General features: G+C 42.7%; 1 protein-coding gene across 1 annotated transcript in view; it reads left to right on the top strand.

Moving 5' to 3' along the window:
* scfd2 (sec1 family domain containing 2) overlaps positions 1 to 17387 on the top strand; it is a 129609-nt gene that overhangs the window by 24680 nt on the left and 87542 nt on the right. The window contains exon 4 of the mRNA XM_074636128.1: positions 2618 to 2793. Coding sequence (XP_074492229.1) covers positions 2618 to 2793 — 176 coding nt within the window. The remainder of the gene's footprint in view (positions 1 to 2617; positions 2794 to 17387) is intronic.

Raw genomic sequence — 17387 nt, forward strand, 5'->3', positions numbered from 1 at the left:
ACATAGTCAGGTCAGCACTCTGACACACTGACCGCATGTGATGAACATGCCATGCAACAGCTGAATTAGGGTACTGGCAATTGGTTCAATTCAGGCAGACATGCCACACAACACACTGACTCTTTCACTTTGGTTTGGAGAAGTTAGTTTCCCAACAGACGGACTAGCTGAAATCTATATTTGCTGTCAGGTTTACGTATCAGCTGCTCTGAAAATAAGTTTTTTTTCTTACTATAACAGTCCCTGGATGATTCTCTCCAAATTTCTTTCCAAAAATACTTCCCATCTGTAGATTTTGTCATCTAGTTTAACAAAGTTAAAAAAAGACCATATAGTAATTTGGATATTTCTGCTCCCGTTTTGTATCCTGCCTGTGTGTTTCTCTTCTAGTCATGTGTTTGGCCCCACTAAAGACAACATTGGCCATGTAGTCCAACAGGAAATACTCCCACATCTGGTGCTGGTTCAGAACATCAACATGAAGAAGTAGGCTTTATGGGGAGTTAATGTGTGCCCCCTCTCTATCCCAGCCCCTGACACAGCCCCTCGTACCTCCAGGCCACCCTGCACAACCCCCCCTTTTAGCCCCTTACACCCTTTACTTCGCTCTTCCTGTGTCTCTGTGGATCTTCGTGGGAGGGGCGGGCGGAGAGGAAGAGGGTCCTAAAGCAGTCTCTCACTCTGCCGCCTCTATAAACGTTCAGAGAACACCTCTGATTTACACTCATTAGTCACACACAAGGAGACGGCCTCTCAGGGGCTCTTATCATCGCTCCTGCAACTCGGCTATATGTAGACGTGCTCAGGGATGTTTAGTCATATACTGGGACTCAAGTGAACCGCTCACTGACTGCGTTTACATGCACAAAATAGTCAATTTGTTGCCCTTATTTTGAAAGCTGTTTACATGGCTAATGAAAATGAATATTCCACTAATATTCCTGTTTACATGCAGCCGTGCATACTCCGATTAATGTAACCGGTGGCGAACACAGCTTTCCCTCTTTCATTCCTTCAACCACCTTCTTGAAAAGGTCTGTGTTGCGATATTTGCTCATATCCAAAAACTTGTTGATCTCCAAGACTTTCATAATGTTTAAAATAGGGTTGTCAATATAAATCAATCAATCAGTCAATCAAAAAATATTTAATCATGATTAATCGCACATTTTTTATCTGTTCAATTTGTACCTTAAAGGGAGATTTATCAACATGGGAGTGGGCAAATATGCTGCTTTATGCAAATGTATGTATATATTTATTATTGGAAATCAATTAACAACACAAAACAATGAGAGATATTGCCCAGAAACCCTCACAGGTACTGCATTTAGCATAAAACAATATGCTCAAATCATAACATGGCAAACTGCAGCCCAACAGGCAACAACAGCTGTCAGTGTGTCAGTGTGCGGACTTGACTATGACTTGCCCCCAAACTGCATGTGATTATCATAAAGTGGGCATGTCTGTAAAGGGGAGACTCGTGGGTACCCATAGAACCCATTTACATTCACACATCTGGAGGTCAGAGGTCAAGGGACCCCTTTGAAAATGGCCATGTAAGTTTTTCCTAGCCTAAATTTAGTGTATGTTTGGAGCGTCATTTCGCCTCCTTCACTACAAGCTAGTATGACATGGTTGGTACCAATGGATTCATTCGTTTTTTTAGTTTCATATGATACCAGTATCTAGCTTTAAGACTGAGCCACAACCTAAAAAATTGCAAGTTGCATTAATGCGTTAAAGAAATTAGTGGCGCTAAAACCAATTTGCGTTAACGTGTTATTATCGCGTTAACTTTGACAGCCCTAGTTTAAAAGTAGGTGTGTTCCTCCTTCTTTTCTTTTGGGCATGCATCTCTGCAATCTGTCGGCTAGTTGGTTTGTGTTCAAAGCACAGAGCTGGATGTAAACAGGCAAGAGACCGTGTGTCGCAAACTGCCGTAAAAACCCCAATTGAGACCCATATTGTGAATGTGCTGTATACACGTCCAAAGAATGCTCCTAAGACCTGAATAATATCAGCATATCACACATGACTTAATTGGAAAATTCTGAATATTTTCATATGCGGAGTAATAGTGGAATATTGGTGTGCATATAAATGTAGTCTTAGTCATATAATCTGACAGCAGCTCTCCACCTGAAGCTCTCACACACATGGAGAATATTGCTTCCTGTCTGGCACAGCCGCTGCACACACACATCTCTCTCTCTCTCTCTCTCTCTCTCTCTCTCTCTCTCTCTCTCTCTCTCTCTCTCTCTCTCTCTCCCTCTCCATGCCTGTGGAGTTTTTGCTCATTAAGATAATATTATGGTCTGTCCTGGTATCAGTCATTCCCCTCTGCCCTAAGCTGAGTGTATGATAGTTATTAAAAAGGCTGTTATGCTTGGGAAAAGGTTGTGTATTTATTCTGTTTCCACGCTCCGCTCTTCCCATCAGGAGGAGGAATTGTGTGTGTTCTCTGCAACCTTGTATGTGTTTCTAACAGATGGCACAAAAAAAAGACCTTCAGACCAACAGCCAGAGTGCTCTGGTGGTGGGATTATATATATATAAACTGTATTGGTTGATGAATTTGTGATAATAACAGCATCTTCTTCCCTCCTCTCAGGCCGGGTGACACCCGAGCAGCTGTGCTCCTACACGCAGCTGTTCCGCAGCAGTCGGGGGGCGCTAGAGAGTCACTGCGGGGTGCTCCAGCTGGGCCTGGCCACGGCACAGACGCTCCGCCACCCCGGCCTACCCCGCTGGGACGCCTGCCTGGCCTTCGAGAGGCTTCTGCTGCAGGTCCGTACTCATCTTACACAAACCTATTATCCATATGCGTTTACAGGTGATGAAAAGCCTCAAAATGGGATTCCCAACACAGACGCCAGCTCTTTTTTAAATATTAAGGAATGTGGATTAAATAACGTAAAGAATGCACACACCTTTCTGAATTTGATCTTGTTACACTGACAGAATGAAGCAGAAAAACAGCACATTTGCTGGTAATTAACTTGGTAATTATTCTTTCACATCTTTCCCTTCGGGTAAATATTTTATTACCGATGCTCAGCAGGTAAGTGGGTGCTTGTGGTTCGCTAGATGGCGGCCAGAATGTTGTGTTAAACTGACAGAGACGAGGAAAAAAAAAAAAAAGTGCAGATTCCTCTCCTTCATAAACAAGGTCAGTTGTGTTTGTAGGGAAAACATTCAGATCCAGTAAACACAGCAAAAAAAAAAAAAAAAACACGCCAGAATTTCCATCTTGTTGTTTATGTTCATGTTGATCATGTTGTTTTTTAGTTCAGAGGAGGAAGAGGTCTAGTTTACGGGGGCGGACAGCGGCGGATGTACACGCGTGTTTGACTGTGGAAAGGTCAGAGGGCAAGTCTGATGGAGAGACAGAGGGAAGGGAGTAAGGAGTCATCATATCAGCTCTTTAGCAGCAATCAACTGATATTTTAGGACATTTCTTATACACAGAGCACCAAGACAAATGGCGCCGCCGTGAACTAACGAATACTAAAGTATGGAAGTTGATTTTAGTCATTTCCAGGTCTGGATAAGTAGTGTCGGATCTGACCAATTTGGTGCTCTAGGCAAGATTTTAGCTGGTGCCCCTTCACTTACCTCTATTTTGACCATGATTATGAGACCAAAAAAAAAGAATGAAATCTGATATATATATATATATATATATATTTTTTTTTTTTTTTTTTTTTAAATGAAACTGTCTTGGTTGAATAGGCCAAAAATTTAACTGCAGGCCTATTCCCAACATAATTTAATCATCTAAAAGTGAAACATACAGCCATAGGTTAATTAGACTCTGTCTCATTGATCACCATGCTCTTAAAATTGAAATCATTCTTATTCTCCTTCTTGGTTTACTTGGCTGACTTTTAACCCTCTGAAAATGATGGTGGATCATCCAGCTCACATTAACATTACCGTCTTTTGAAGGCCGTTGCAGGTTTCAGTTTTTAAGACAGTGGATAGACAGTGGTATCATATGAATCTTGAGATTGCGATGAATTTGTTGATACCAAACATGTCCTGCTAGCTTACTGTGAAAGGTTGAGCTGTCTTTACCGCAAGATCCACGACAGCTCAGTGGCGGGCTGTGTGTGACCTCTCTGTCACTTGTTGCCCTACGCACAGCGCGTGATGTGTATGTGCCTCGCTGTAGGAAACAGTATGGAAAAAGAAAAAAGAGTGTGGAAAAATATTTGTGTTTCCAGACTTTTGCGCCTTTTCTGTTCACTAAAATATATTCAGAATTTTCTAAAAAATAAATTGATCTAACAAGCATCCATGCAAAATATTTACCACTGTGAGAGAGAGAACGCGGACCAAAGCGAGGTTGATGTCGTTGAAAGCGAGGCAAGAAGTATGGCGTGCAACGCCAAGTCAATGGACTTTAGTTCTCTCTTTTTCGAGTACATGAACATCTATTCTGTTCCTGAAGGGGTTGAGAGTCTGCAGTTATTTAAATTTAAATGACAAAAACTGAATCATTTTGCACTGTTTTAGCACTGCAGCTTGAATGAAATGATCTGCATTGACCTTGTCTGGATGTCTTGGTATTAATTTATTTGTATGAGCTACAGTACCGAGCTACAATCTTCTGGCAATTATTACATAATAGTATAGGCTACATAACATGCATGCTAACAGTTGGATTTTAAAACCAATTATTTACATCATAAACATCTAGCTCTTTGCACTTAGATGTCAAATATGGTCTGAAAAATCTACAGAGAAGTCTGGAAAAGTATTGAATTTTTAAAAGGAAAATGTGTTGAAACCATAGAAATAATACATTATTCTTTTTGTTGTTGTTGTTGTTTAGCAGTTTTTATTGGTTTTCCATTAAACCCACCTTACATTTGTTTGCAGCATACAGTATATTAGAAATTAAAGTATATACAGGCAGAAAATGAATGAATTGAATGAATGAAAGGTAACCTACCGATCCAACCCCAACCCTCCCAAACACCCCCATTGTAGAAATAATAAATTCTACTTCTATGGAAGGAGCCCTGCTCCTCTTACCTTCCTATTTTCATTGCTTTATATTCCTGAAGCTGTAAAGCGAGCAGTAGGACAGCAGAGTATTTAGGAACTTATTAAACTAAATCACGGAAAAGTAAAACAAGCTCGCAGCAGTGCCCCGTGCCAAATTGGAATTTGAAAACAACCTCATAAACCTCGGTCCTCAGCTGGGGCCATCGCCGGTTTTTTTAAATAAAGGAAGAAGACTTTAGGGCTTATAGTTCCAGTATCCATTTACTTCATGACTCTGCTTTGATCCGCTCCCCCGTGGTCGTCTGCTTTACCTGGATAATTCAAACTTTCTCACCACTCTCCTGTAGTTTCAGTCTCATAACTACGGGGCTGTTAGGTGACTGGGTCTCGTTAAACTGACCTTGACTCTGTTAATAACAGACCGTTGTTGTATGTAGCATCATGGATAGTGTCTATAGCACATGGCCAATGCCATTCTTCCAGAATCAGATCTCACAATCAGGCCTTGAGCGTCATGTGAGAGTTTGCAATCAAATCGAGTTTTATTGAGGTATTAAGGGAAATGAGTTGTGTGTCCTCTGTGCCCCGTCTGTTTATTTAATTTCCATGATTTTTTTTTTTTTTTGCTTTGGCTCAACATGGACAGAGAGAAGTTAATTACATTACAAAATGGCGGGATGAAAATGCCTTTCAGCTCTGCCTGGGCTGGCGGTCGGTTCTGTGTTTGCTCTGCCTGAGTGTTGTGAGGGCTGCTGTGGACACGACTGGGCAGCGCTGGACGCTCCGTCGCTGGCGGACAGTGAGAGTTCATTCACCGCTCTGCGGTTCACCGGGGGCCTTGGAGTGGGCAGCGGCCGCACTGAGGCGAAGGGCCGTTGAGTTCAGGGCCGAGCCGAGTAGCTACACACACACTTTGTCCATCTATAAAATACTGCTAACTTTGTGACCTAGACAACTTTTTTGTTTCAGTCACTGGCTGATTGAGTGATGAAGTTACACGATTGGTCGGCCGAGTGTTGGAGTTTCCTCATTGGCCGTTGCTCTTTCAAAATGAAAAGGCGGGAACAGTCCTTTATGCAAATGAGCCCGTCCATCACGACACGTCCGGCTCACGACACCTGGACCAGGTTGTCAAACTAGGCGATCTAGTTCTAAAATGAAACCATATTCAGTAGTGGCATTGCGTCTTTCTCACTTAAAATGTTTTCAGAAGTAGATTTTGGGGGATCGATAAAACAGAATAACAGAAAGTTTACGAGCAGGCGGCCGTGTTGTTTCCTGTTTGAAACAGCGAGCAGAAAACCAGGAACCAATCGGGTGCATTCAACGATAGGATACGTCACCAGTGGAACGGCCAATTGAGTGGAGCAGCGCGTCCCCTAGTCAAAGAGTATAGAAGCAAAGAGACTCCGGTGTCTTCGGTGTTTTTTGACCATAGCCTCTGCCACCATTTTGGACTGAAATCGCTTATTATATTTATAATATTTAATTGTTCAACACAGGCCATTTCGGTAGAATATGACTCTATATGAGTAGAATAGTAATCATTTTGTTTTACTTTTGTAGGTGGACGTTTTACTGGCGTCTGGTAGTCGCTTTCAGTCCAAAATGGCGGAAGCGTAGCTCTGCTGCTGGGCGCTGATGTTGCAATGCAACGAACAATTGATTTTCACTTCTTGGCGATATACGTTCTTTGTCCCGAGTGTCCTCTCTGGTGGACATGTAGCGCTGCAATTAACATTACAGACATGACCACTGACTATTTGTGTAACAGTTTAGCCACAAATTCACCGACTGACCGTACACGGTCCAGACATGTACTCGGTTCTGGTCCAGTCTTGTCACTCATGAGGTAATGCTTTAACATGCTAACATAAAAAACTCTTTGGAACTGAACTGTGCTTTTGCAGATTTGTTAATGGTTTGAAAGGTGATATACCTGTGAGGGTTTAGCAGCCGGGAGGTCGACACGTTATTTTGACTGTGATTTAAATGTGGTTAGTGTGACACTGTTTATGTTGCCTTTACGGAGAGTTATTACCTTCTCAATATAGCACTTATATTAGTGTGAGATGGCCAGATATCTTCTTGGCTGGCACTGCCACCCTGTCTGCACTTATACCCCCGTCCTCTCCTCTCCTCCCCCCCGCTGCTCCTGGCTGTCTGGCATGTAGCCTGGTTTCAGGTCTGAATGGGTCAGATTGAGCGGGCTTGGTCCGGCTCCAACCCGCAGTTACAGAATGTGTATGCTAGACGTGTTGGAGTGCTGGACGGGGTGGTGCAGCCGAGGCAACAGACTCGCTCTTTCACCGCTTCCCAGAACATCACAGGCACACCAGCTTCCCATCAACGAGCCCAGCCAGAGCCTCTGTACCTCACCAAACTAAACCATGGAGAATGAAACCTGCCAAAATCTAAAATAAATGAACAAATGACTTGATAAATAAATAAATATGCCATTAAAAGTAGCAAAAATAATATTAAAAATAAATGTAGTTATTAATTGATAAAATGTGACTGAAATTGATATTTCTGTATTAATTTGCTTTTTTATTTATTTACATTTGTATTAATTCCCTTATGTATTTATTTTTATGATTTTTTTATTTAAGTTAAAAAACAAATACATAAGTAAAAATAAATGCAAACATAAATAAATATATTTAAAAAATCGTAAAAATAAATATAGAAATAGAAATAAATGCAAAAATAAATAAATACATTTTAAAAAATCATAAAAATAAGACATAAAAGAAGAAGAAAATAAACAGAATAATAAATAAATAAGGGAATTAATACAAAGGTAAATAAATACAAAAGCAAATTAAAACAGAAATATCAATTTATGTCACATCTTATCAATTAATTAATGACTGCATTTATTCTTAATATTATTTTTGCTACTTTTGACGGCATATTTATTCATTTATTAAGTTGTTTATTTATTTATTCATTTATTTTTGATGTTGGCAGGTTCTGTCCTCCATACTAAACATACACACGACTACTGTGCATCCCTCCCAGAGAGAGCTGACTGGGGACAAGTTGCGGCTGCGTCACAGGCTTTTTTAAGGCTAGTGTTGTCGTTGGGTGAGCAGCCTACTGTTCATTAGTCTGTCACATCACTGAGCATGGTCGTGATGACAGCGGTGCAGTAGAGAGGAGCTAACCTCTCCCACCCCGGCCTGTTGCTCTACTCTGCTGGGATTACCAGAGCAGGCCTCTGCAAACATTCAAGCTCCGAGTTATTACTGGTCGCAGTGCAGCGCGGCCGGCCGTACGTCCCGTTCTCCCATGAGTCACTCAAACTGCCTGCCTGCTCCTTATCTCTGTCTCTGCTCTGTGTTTGTGTTTTAGTCTGGAAAAACTGTATATATAAGTTAAAAACAAAGCTATGAACCCAATTCCCTTGACATTAATTTATATTAAGTGGAAAAATGTTGAATATATACAATGAAAGTAGTTCATTTGCCCTCATTATTTAACTTCACACAAGATAAAAATCCAATTGAGTCTGGAAACATAAGCACTTACCGGAATATGAAGTAAATAGTTTACCAGTGCAACCAATTATTAGAGGTCTTTAGAGGTCCACTTGTTACTGAGTAACCAAGACTGAGACGGCTCGTATCCAAATTTCTAATCAGGTTGTTTGGGGTTCATTATCTGGATGTGCGTAGGATAGTTTGCAACTCGTGTGATCCGCGTTTCCAATAACTCCAGAGCATTGTAAATTCCAAAAGTCAAAATTTATTAAAGAAAGACAGAAGTAATCATTTCCAAAATCCACAACATGTTTTTATCTAATGAAATATTCTGCTTCAATCCGTATTAGTTGGCATTTAGCCTTTCAAAATCAAAATTTTCACTATGATAAAAAAACTGTTTTCTCTCCCGCTTGCCGCACACAAAGGACACACCTGTATTATCGGGGCAGTCTAGCAGCAACCATAAATTACATTTAAATAACCACTATAACACAAAAAAAATCTATTTTTTTAGGGTGATGACATCATAATATATGACGACAGACAATTGAAGATTCATTCGAAAATCTCAATAAAAGCTTCAAATAACCCAATATATCTGTCTGGCTGATATATCGGTCAAGCTCTTGTCATGTGTTGTGTCCGAGCGGAACATCAACTCTCTTTGTGGTTGTGTAATCATCACAGGAAAGAAATGTATTTTTTAGCACAAGACAGAGAGTGAGAACTGTGAAGTTTAGATAAAATTTCAGGTTAATCTCTTTCTAACTGCGGCTGCTCCTTAATTGGTGGACCGTCATGCTGCTGCCAGTGTTGGTGATCTCTCTCTGTGTTTTTGGATTAAGCACATGTTGGTTTAGGTCTAACTCCTCGGATCTGTTCAGATGGGGTCAAGATGAGTCCGAAATCTTTTATTCAGAGTTGTTTTGCTCTTTTGCTGAACGTGTCCATGTCTGTTGTAGTGAGTAACCAGGTTGGAGCCTGGTGACCCACATATTCCATCATCCACCCCCCTAGTACAGTGTCAGTGTGTGCTGACCCTTCACCTTTAACCCCTCACCCCTCCTGGACACACTCTGACCTGTAGATGCTCCGATCTTTCAGTGTGTAGTATGCCAGTAACCTGAGTCACTTTCCTGTTATGTAAAGCCGTGAGGCGGCATGCCAATCCACAGAATACTTAGCATGCAGTAATATATGTAACATCTGGACTGAATCGTTTCTCATGGCGACAGAAGGAAAAATGTCGATATTGGTCCCAAGTAACTTTCATCTTATCTGAGCTGCATGCCACAGACAGACAGGGGGCTTTAAGCCTGTAATTGGCCTTTCCCCAGGGTATGGAGCCTGTCCCCACATCCCAGACATTCCCCCTGTCCGCCAGCTCTGCTGCGTCCCTGTTGCCCCCACAGGGGGGACGGAGGGGGACGGGACGGGGGACGGGAAGGGGGTTACTGTGTTTTTCTGGGGATTGTAACAAAAGGGTGTGAATGACTCCGGGGCACTGCCCTAAGATGTCCAGCACTGACCTTCTCCAGTTCCCCACTGTTTAACAGCCTCACATCTGGACTGACCGTCTCCTCATTCATCCACTTTCAGTACCACATCCTCCCTCATATAGCCCCAGTATCCCCTCTGAAGCCCCCTGAACCCTGCAGCGACTCAGAGCCCCCCTCACAATGAGGTTCAGGAGGTTCAGGATCAACTCCTGTCTACCTCTCTGACTCCATCATATCGTCTTCTGTTCATCTCTTTTCTCCAAACCACACTTCCCCTCTCAATATGTCACGTTCACCCTGTATCTCTGTTATGGGTTCTCCAAACACTCATAATCTTAATCTTAAAAACGAAAATGCTTATTAGTTTTAATCACATTTTAGTCATTTTTATCCTTTCTGGATTTAGTTGAGGACAACTCAAAGTGTTTTAGTTCAGTTTTAGTCTGTGAAAAGTTATTACATTTTAGTAAACTGTTCGTCAAACTGTCTTCTCTCTTAATTTTGCCAGCTATTTTTTGATTAAGTTTTATGCTGCAATCCATTGGACTAGGAAACAACACTCAGTAAACCGTAAATCGCGCTGGACGGGCTCATTTACATAAAGGAATGTTCCCTGCCTTTTCATTTTGAAAGACCAACGGCCAATGAGGAAACTCCAAAAACTTGGCTGACCAATCGTGTAACTTCATCACTCATCTGACAGACTTTTGTAGGGCTGGCCCTCTGCGGTCCAGCCAAAGAATGACCTTCAACACGGTAAAGTACAATGGAACGGCCATTTAAGTCAGAATTCCAAGTTGGAAACTCAGGCAAGATTTATCTAGTCTGTGTTCGCCGACAAAAAACCCTGACGTCACAGCAACACGCTTGACATGATTTTTACTTTATGTAGTGTTTTATGTAGCGTTTGTGTTGTGAAACTTGCTGTAACAACATTTGTAGCTGACATTTCCATTTCCATTCCGTTGATTTGTGTTTGATAGAAGTCTTTGCGATCACGCGGTACTAGTCTACTCCTCCAGTCTCTTTTAACAGGGCTCCCGCGGATCCTTAAAATGTCTCAAATTAAATTTTCAGAAATATTTCCCCATATTTTTCTGGAGTCAAGCAAGTACTGTAAGTGGACCTCCAGTTGAGATTGTTTTGTCAACTGCTTTTTCAATACATTCTCACTCCCAACTCGTCAAGTGCCGACGCTTGGTCAGTGGCCATACGCTTCAAACTCTGACGCTTTAGGTACCCCTCTGGCATCGGCTTTGGACGTGTCAGGGATGAAGTGTCAGTTTCCTGTCGTTACATACATAGCGTCTTTTCAAAATAAACTTCCATGTTCACAGGAAAAAAGAAAAAAGAAATATTTCCCCACAGAATTCTCTAATTGTTCATTTAAAGATGGTTTCTCTTCGCTAATTGCGTTGTGGTAATTGATGTAGGTCCTCTGTCGATGCTTGTGAAGCTCAGACACTTGCCATACAAACATCGGTTTGCTGTGGGTGTCCATGTTTTCCTGAGCAGATGCGCTGTGATGCATTTAGATTGGAAGTTGGGAATACCGACTCAGACTTTTCAACTTCCGACTTGCAATGGATTTCAGCATAAGTCCTGTTATATTTCCTTTTTTAGTCATCAGATTATATTGAACATTTCTGTCATTTTAGTCAAATTTAAACTTTTTATTTTTTAAACTACATTGTAGTCTCGTTCGTTTTCCATCAACAATATTGCATGTTTGATATCATAATGATGTTTAATGACGTCGGTGCTGCCTTGTCATCGTCTCATCTTAGTCGTGGAAAAAAATGTCGTTGACGAACATGTTTCGTCACAGTTTTCGTTATCACTGCCTCGCTGTAACGTACACACACGTGTACAGCATGAACTCCTGCTCTCCGCTGAAGTCCACGTGTATTTTGCAGCGTAACGAACCCTCTGAAACTGGAGGAAAATGCAGAGTTTATCAGAAGAGTGAGTTATTTACCTATCTCTTCCTTCCTGTGTTTAGCTGGAGAGGATTACAGTGGGAGAGAGGAGCCGTGGTGGAGTTCACTCCCAGGAAGACCCAGGAATAGCCCCCATTTCCCCCCCCCGGTACCCTGAGACGGCTGTGTTTATATTGTTCTGCACAGCTCAGGCCTAATGTACTATCTGTTTAATAGGCAGAGAGAGGCCTGTTTATAGAGAGGGACCTTTTTAACAGAGGTGATGTGCTGCGAGGCCAGAGGGCAAGACCAACTCATCTCACTTCCTGTTATCATTACCTCTCCTCTCTCAGACAGATAGGTGCTTGGCTCGCTCCGCTCTCCGCATTACTTATCCCTAATCGCCTCGCCATCCTGCCGGCGATGATTGCGCTCAATCTGTCTCCCGTTGGAAAATTGTGGAACACAAGGAGGCTCAATCAAGTTGCCTCGTATTAAACCTCAGTGGCTCCACTTTCTCAGCTCAATAGTAATTTGCATGTGCTGCATTTTAAATGTTCTACTAAGCATCTTTCTACTAAATCTATATCTCAGCCCACTGAACTGAAACTTTATAGGAATTGCTTCGGTGTTAATAGCAGTGGAATTATAGAGCTGCAGCTCTCTGAATGTTAAAGCTGAGGGAGTAAGACGGGCTCCTCGGGGTTTAATGCACTAAACATTTTCTCTTCCACTTAAAGCAGACTTTTCTCTCTGCAGAGTTGCATTCTATGCATATGTGCATGGATGTTTTTTGTCCTGGTCTCTATTGTTTACTGCGGGTGTTTAAACCCGTCTCATCAGGAGGATTTTTCATGTGGCCTGGAGTTTTTTTTTTCCCCGCACGAATGTGTTTCTGAGGATTCTGCAGCCTTGGCTAAAGGTTTTTCTCACTTTTGCTCAGCCCAAACTTGATTTAAAGCCCTCCTCCAGCCAGTTTTACTTCCTGTTGTTTGTTTAATGTTCTTTCTCAAACAGAGAATGGGGGTGTGGTTAATAGTCAGACGGAATTCATCTCTGTGGCAACCAGATTGCATCGTTTTTCATCCCAGTTTAGAGGAATTTACTGTTTATCAGACCACAAATGAGACCAGAATTATCTCAACACACCGACTCTCTCTCACTCGCTCTCTTCTTCACCGTCTCCTCCTGGCGAGGCGGCCGTCTGGCTGCTGCTGCACCAAGAAGCCGCACCGCCACATGCCGACCACAGCGCACCGGAGGACGGATAGACATGTTGCCTTGGTCCGCCCTTTTTGAATTGCAGTTTCGGGACGTTTTGGAGGTGCACCGTCCACCAGCACCAGACGCTGTCGCCTCAGCTCCCAGCACCGACACCGCACCGGGCTGCACTGTGATTCCTTTAGTTCTCTAACGGGACTTTTCTCTTGTTTTCTCTTGTTGGGCTGAAAGTTGTGCGCTCCCCGTCGTCCAGGCCTCTTAGAGTCCCGCAAACCTCCGGTATCGGCTGCTTTCTCTTAATTTATATCCAGCAGGAGGAGGAGACGGTAAAGAAGAGAGCGAGTGAGAGAGACAGTCAGTGTGTTAGTTTGTATAATTCACTGCGTTGACTGCACTCGTTCACCGCACACACAAATGCCATTGTGAAAATAAACACAGTAAACTAAAGTGGAGGAAACTAAAAATAAGATGAAACCCCTCGGTTAACTAGTGCAAAGAGTTGGACTAACTAACTACAGCTAACTAGCTAACTAACTAGAAAGACAAACTGACTGACAGATAAACAGATTTATCAGTTTGCTGCTCAGACGTAAACGCGCATGAATGCGCCTGCAGCTTGGAGGGTGACCTTTGACCTGCAGCTTCTACTATAGTCATACATCATATTACCATTTTAACAACAACCTTCTTTTTTTTTTTACTTTGAGCACAAAATTAAGTTGTTTATCAAAAAAAATCATCTTAGTCAGGAAATGACTCATATAAATATGAAATATAGAAATGTCAAATACACTGGAGGGGGGCTTTAAAGCAGACTTTTCTCTCTGCAGAGTTGCATTCACTGCATACAGTATGTGCATGGATGTTTTGTGTACTGGTCTCTATTGTTTACTGCTGGTGTTTAACTCTGAGTCTAAACCCATCTCGTCAGGAGGATTTTTCATGTGGCCTGGGGGTTTTTCCCCCCTCACGAATGTGTGTTTCTGAGGGTTCTGTAGCCTTGGCCAAAGGTTTTCCTCACACTTGCTTAGCCCCAATCTTGATTTAAATAGTTGATCCTTCTTGGAGATCCTCCACGCTGCTCTCTCCACTTCAGCACACTTGCAGAACTCTGTTGTACTGAGCTGCGTTGTCATCCCTCAGTGTTTGGGTGAGGTGGTCCAGGGAACAGGATCAGAGGGGGCTTCTTGGAGCTCCCACTAACACTCTCCATCCCCCAGTGAATCAGGTCAGTGTGGTGTGCTGACTTGGCCTCCTGGCGTCAGACTTCAGTTGAGCACGCTCTAACAAGACACCGCAGACTGGGGAAAATCCCACAATGCTCGGCATTCACCCTGGGATTGTTAACAAGTGAAGGCCGTAGAAAAAGCTGACCATTGGGGAAGATGGCGGGGGTTGTAAGAGACCCAACAATGACCCAGTGTCCCGGACGGACCACTTCATACCTTTATATTCCTCTGACAGGCACACGACTCCGACTTCATTTCAACAAGTCACTGCTCGCTCTTCACATTCTATTTTTTCCACGATGTACTGAAGCTACAGCCAGATGTGCTTGTATGTGCGTCCATGTGTGCATGCATGCATTCATGCGAGTGCATCCTTTAATGTGCTTACTCTGGTAACAGTGTCTCGACTTCCTGTTGTCACAATCAGGTCCTCTGTTCCCCGTAGAAAAGCTCCACCTCAGGACAGATTAACTATCATGTCATTTGTCGCTACCTGCTGAGCTCAGGCCGGGGAGGGTCGCGGCCCAGAGGACATGGGTGTCTTTGTGTCTGTATGTCTGATCTGAAATGGAGACAGAGAAACATTCCAGGACCTTCTGAGCGTCTTCTTTAGATACTGATTGACCCCTCAGAGCCAGATTAAAGATCTTCAGCCAGGTCGAACATTTCATTGTGATTGATCAGTTAAGGGTGAAGAGTGTATTAGTGACCAGTGACAAATGAGAAACTCGCAGGAATCAGGGCCTGATCAGATAGATCAGTGTGTTTTGTAGGTGAGACGCACCGCTCGGTCTTTTTGTTGCACACTACCTAATAGTTAATAGTACATTAAATTAATGAAAACAACTGGAAAACAACCCGAAATCTCAAGTACCGCACTAGTCTGTCTCCTGCTGTTTTCTGTTCATATTAGGGCTGTCACAATGTCAGATTTTCACTACACGATTATCGTGGCCAAAAGAATTCACGATATCTACAGAAATATCTACAGATATTTATAATATGAATAATACTGTCAGTCAAATTCATCTTTAACTTTGTCCATTGTGTGCTTTGTCTCATTTTTTGGCAAATGAATTACACTCAAAATGTGAGTGTGGAGAGGTGGAGAGAGAGTCTGTAACCATAACTGTTCAAAAACGTAGAAAAAGAACAATTACACTAGATGAAAAATAATTCACAAGGCCTAACATCTGCCATCAATACAATGTCAGTGTCAACTGAAAGAAAATGATTTGCGGTTGGGGGAGGAGGCAGAGATTTACACAATATTATCGGATGTGTATTATTAACATGACGTCAATATTTTATTCATCAATACCGGTACATCGCAACACCCCTAGCTCAGATCATGGTAACTTCGGTTAGTAAACTCGTACGGTATACAGTAGCTCCAGCAAAAGTCACCACAATGAGAGCTCTGAGTTGAATTGTTTCCAACTTGAGGAATTCAGAATGCTCCTGCAAAAATGCGAGGCGCCCAGCAACACAAAAGCAGTGACCAAAACACTTCACTCTCATTGGAAACAATCACAAAAAGCCGCTCCAGGCTGCTAAAACTCAGTCTGGTCAGGGCCTTAGCATGTATTTAGTACGGCTGTGTATTGGCAAAAATCTGGCGATACGACACGTATCGTGATACAGAGATTACGATTCAATATATGGCAATAAAATCTATGCATTAAATTAAATCTAATTTTAGGAAAACTGTCATAGTATAAAGAACACACCACCATATGTATAAAATTGGAGTAAATAAAAGTTGACTTTTTTATGCAGTCATAACTTTGGGATCTGCATCGCCGTCATCATAACAATACTTTGAGGGGGCACATCTCTTTGTAAATTAAATAAAATATTGACTGAGTTCAGTTTTGCATGTAAACTAATAATTTGAAATGTTTTTGAGAAACGATACAGTATCGGAAAACATAATATCGCGATATTCGGTATTTTTGATATGTACGGAGTTACACCCCTAGTTTTTAGTGCTGCAGATGGACGGTAATCTCTTCGGTTTCCTGCTGGTCTCTTGGGACTGAGTGGATCAGTAGTGCCCCCTACTGCCAGGTAGAACCAAAGACTCACCCTCTGTAAACAGAGATGAATGGGGTAAGGTCGGGGGAGAAGGAGTGACCCCCTCAGGTCGTGGACCAAAGGTAGGACAAGGACTCCTCTTTGCTATAGCGTGTAATTGTACCCATCTGAAACCCCAGTCTGTCCTCTACCCCCCCCCAGCCCCCTCTGTTCACTCATGCCCACCCTGCAGACCACCTCGTCGCCCCGGGGATTCGCCCAGTCACCCAAAGGGAACGAGGCGGACCGATCGCTATGGCAACTAAGCAGGGAGGGGTCAAACCGGGTCAATCAGAGACAGACTCCTGCCACCCCTTTGCTCTGTCATTAATTACCCATAGTTCCCTGGGGCAGCGCTCCACGTGTAACCACATAGCTGAAGAGGCTGGATCCCAGCGGTCTGAGTGTATGATCAGGTGGAGCGCTCCGTTTGGTTCCTATGTGTATCTGTGACAGGGTCAGTGTTGTCTTTATTACCAGCTAAGTGAGTGAAGCACCTCTGACAGCGTTTGGAGAGCGGTGTGTCAAATGGAAACGTCATGTTAGTAATAATAACTCAGATCTATCCTCTGACCTGTGACTCTAGAAGGAAGCTTTATTTGATTAAATGTTTGAATGTTTCATAGCAGAACAATCTCAGGACGAGGTTACTCTTCAGATGGTTCTGTGCAATAAACCAATTGGCGGGTCAGGTAACTTTCTCCCTGCCGTATTAGTAGACGTGTTTTATTGAAGAATAGCTGCTAACAAAGCTTAATGTTTTGTCGTTTTCAAGCCTTTATTGATATGCCAGTGGACAGTTTTTAGAAAGGGGGAAAGAGACGGGGCGACATGCGGAAATGGCCGAAGGTTGGATTCAAACCCGGGCCGCCGCGGTTAGGACTCAGCCTTGTTATATGGGCGCCCGCTCTACCAACTGAGCTATCGGGGCACCCG

This window comes from Sebastes fasciatus, chromosome 5 (assembly GCF_043250625.1).
Source record: "Sebastes fasciatus isolate fSebFas1 chromosome 5, fSebFas1.pri, whole genome shotgun sequence".
Classification (NCBI taxonomy): Eukaryota; Metazoa; Chordata; class Actinopteri; order Perciformes; family Sebastidae; genus Sebastes; species Sebastes fasciatus.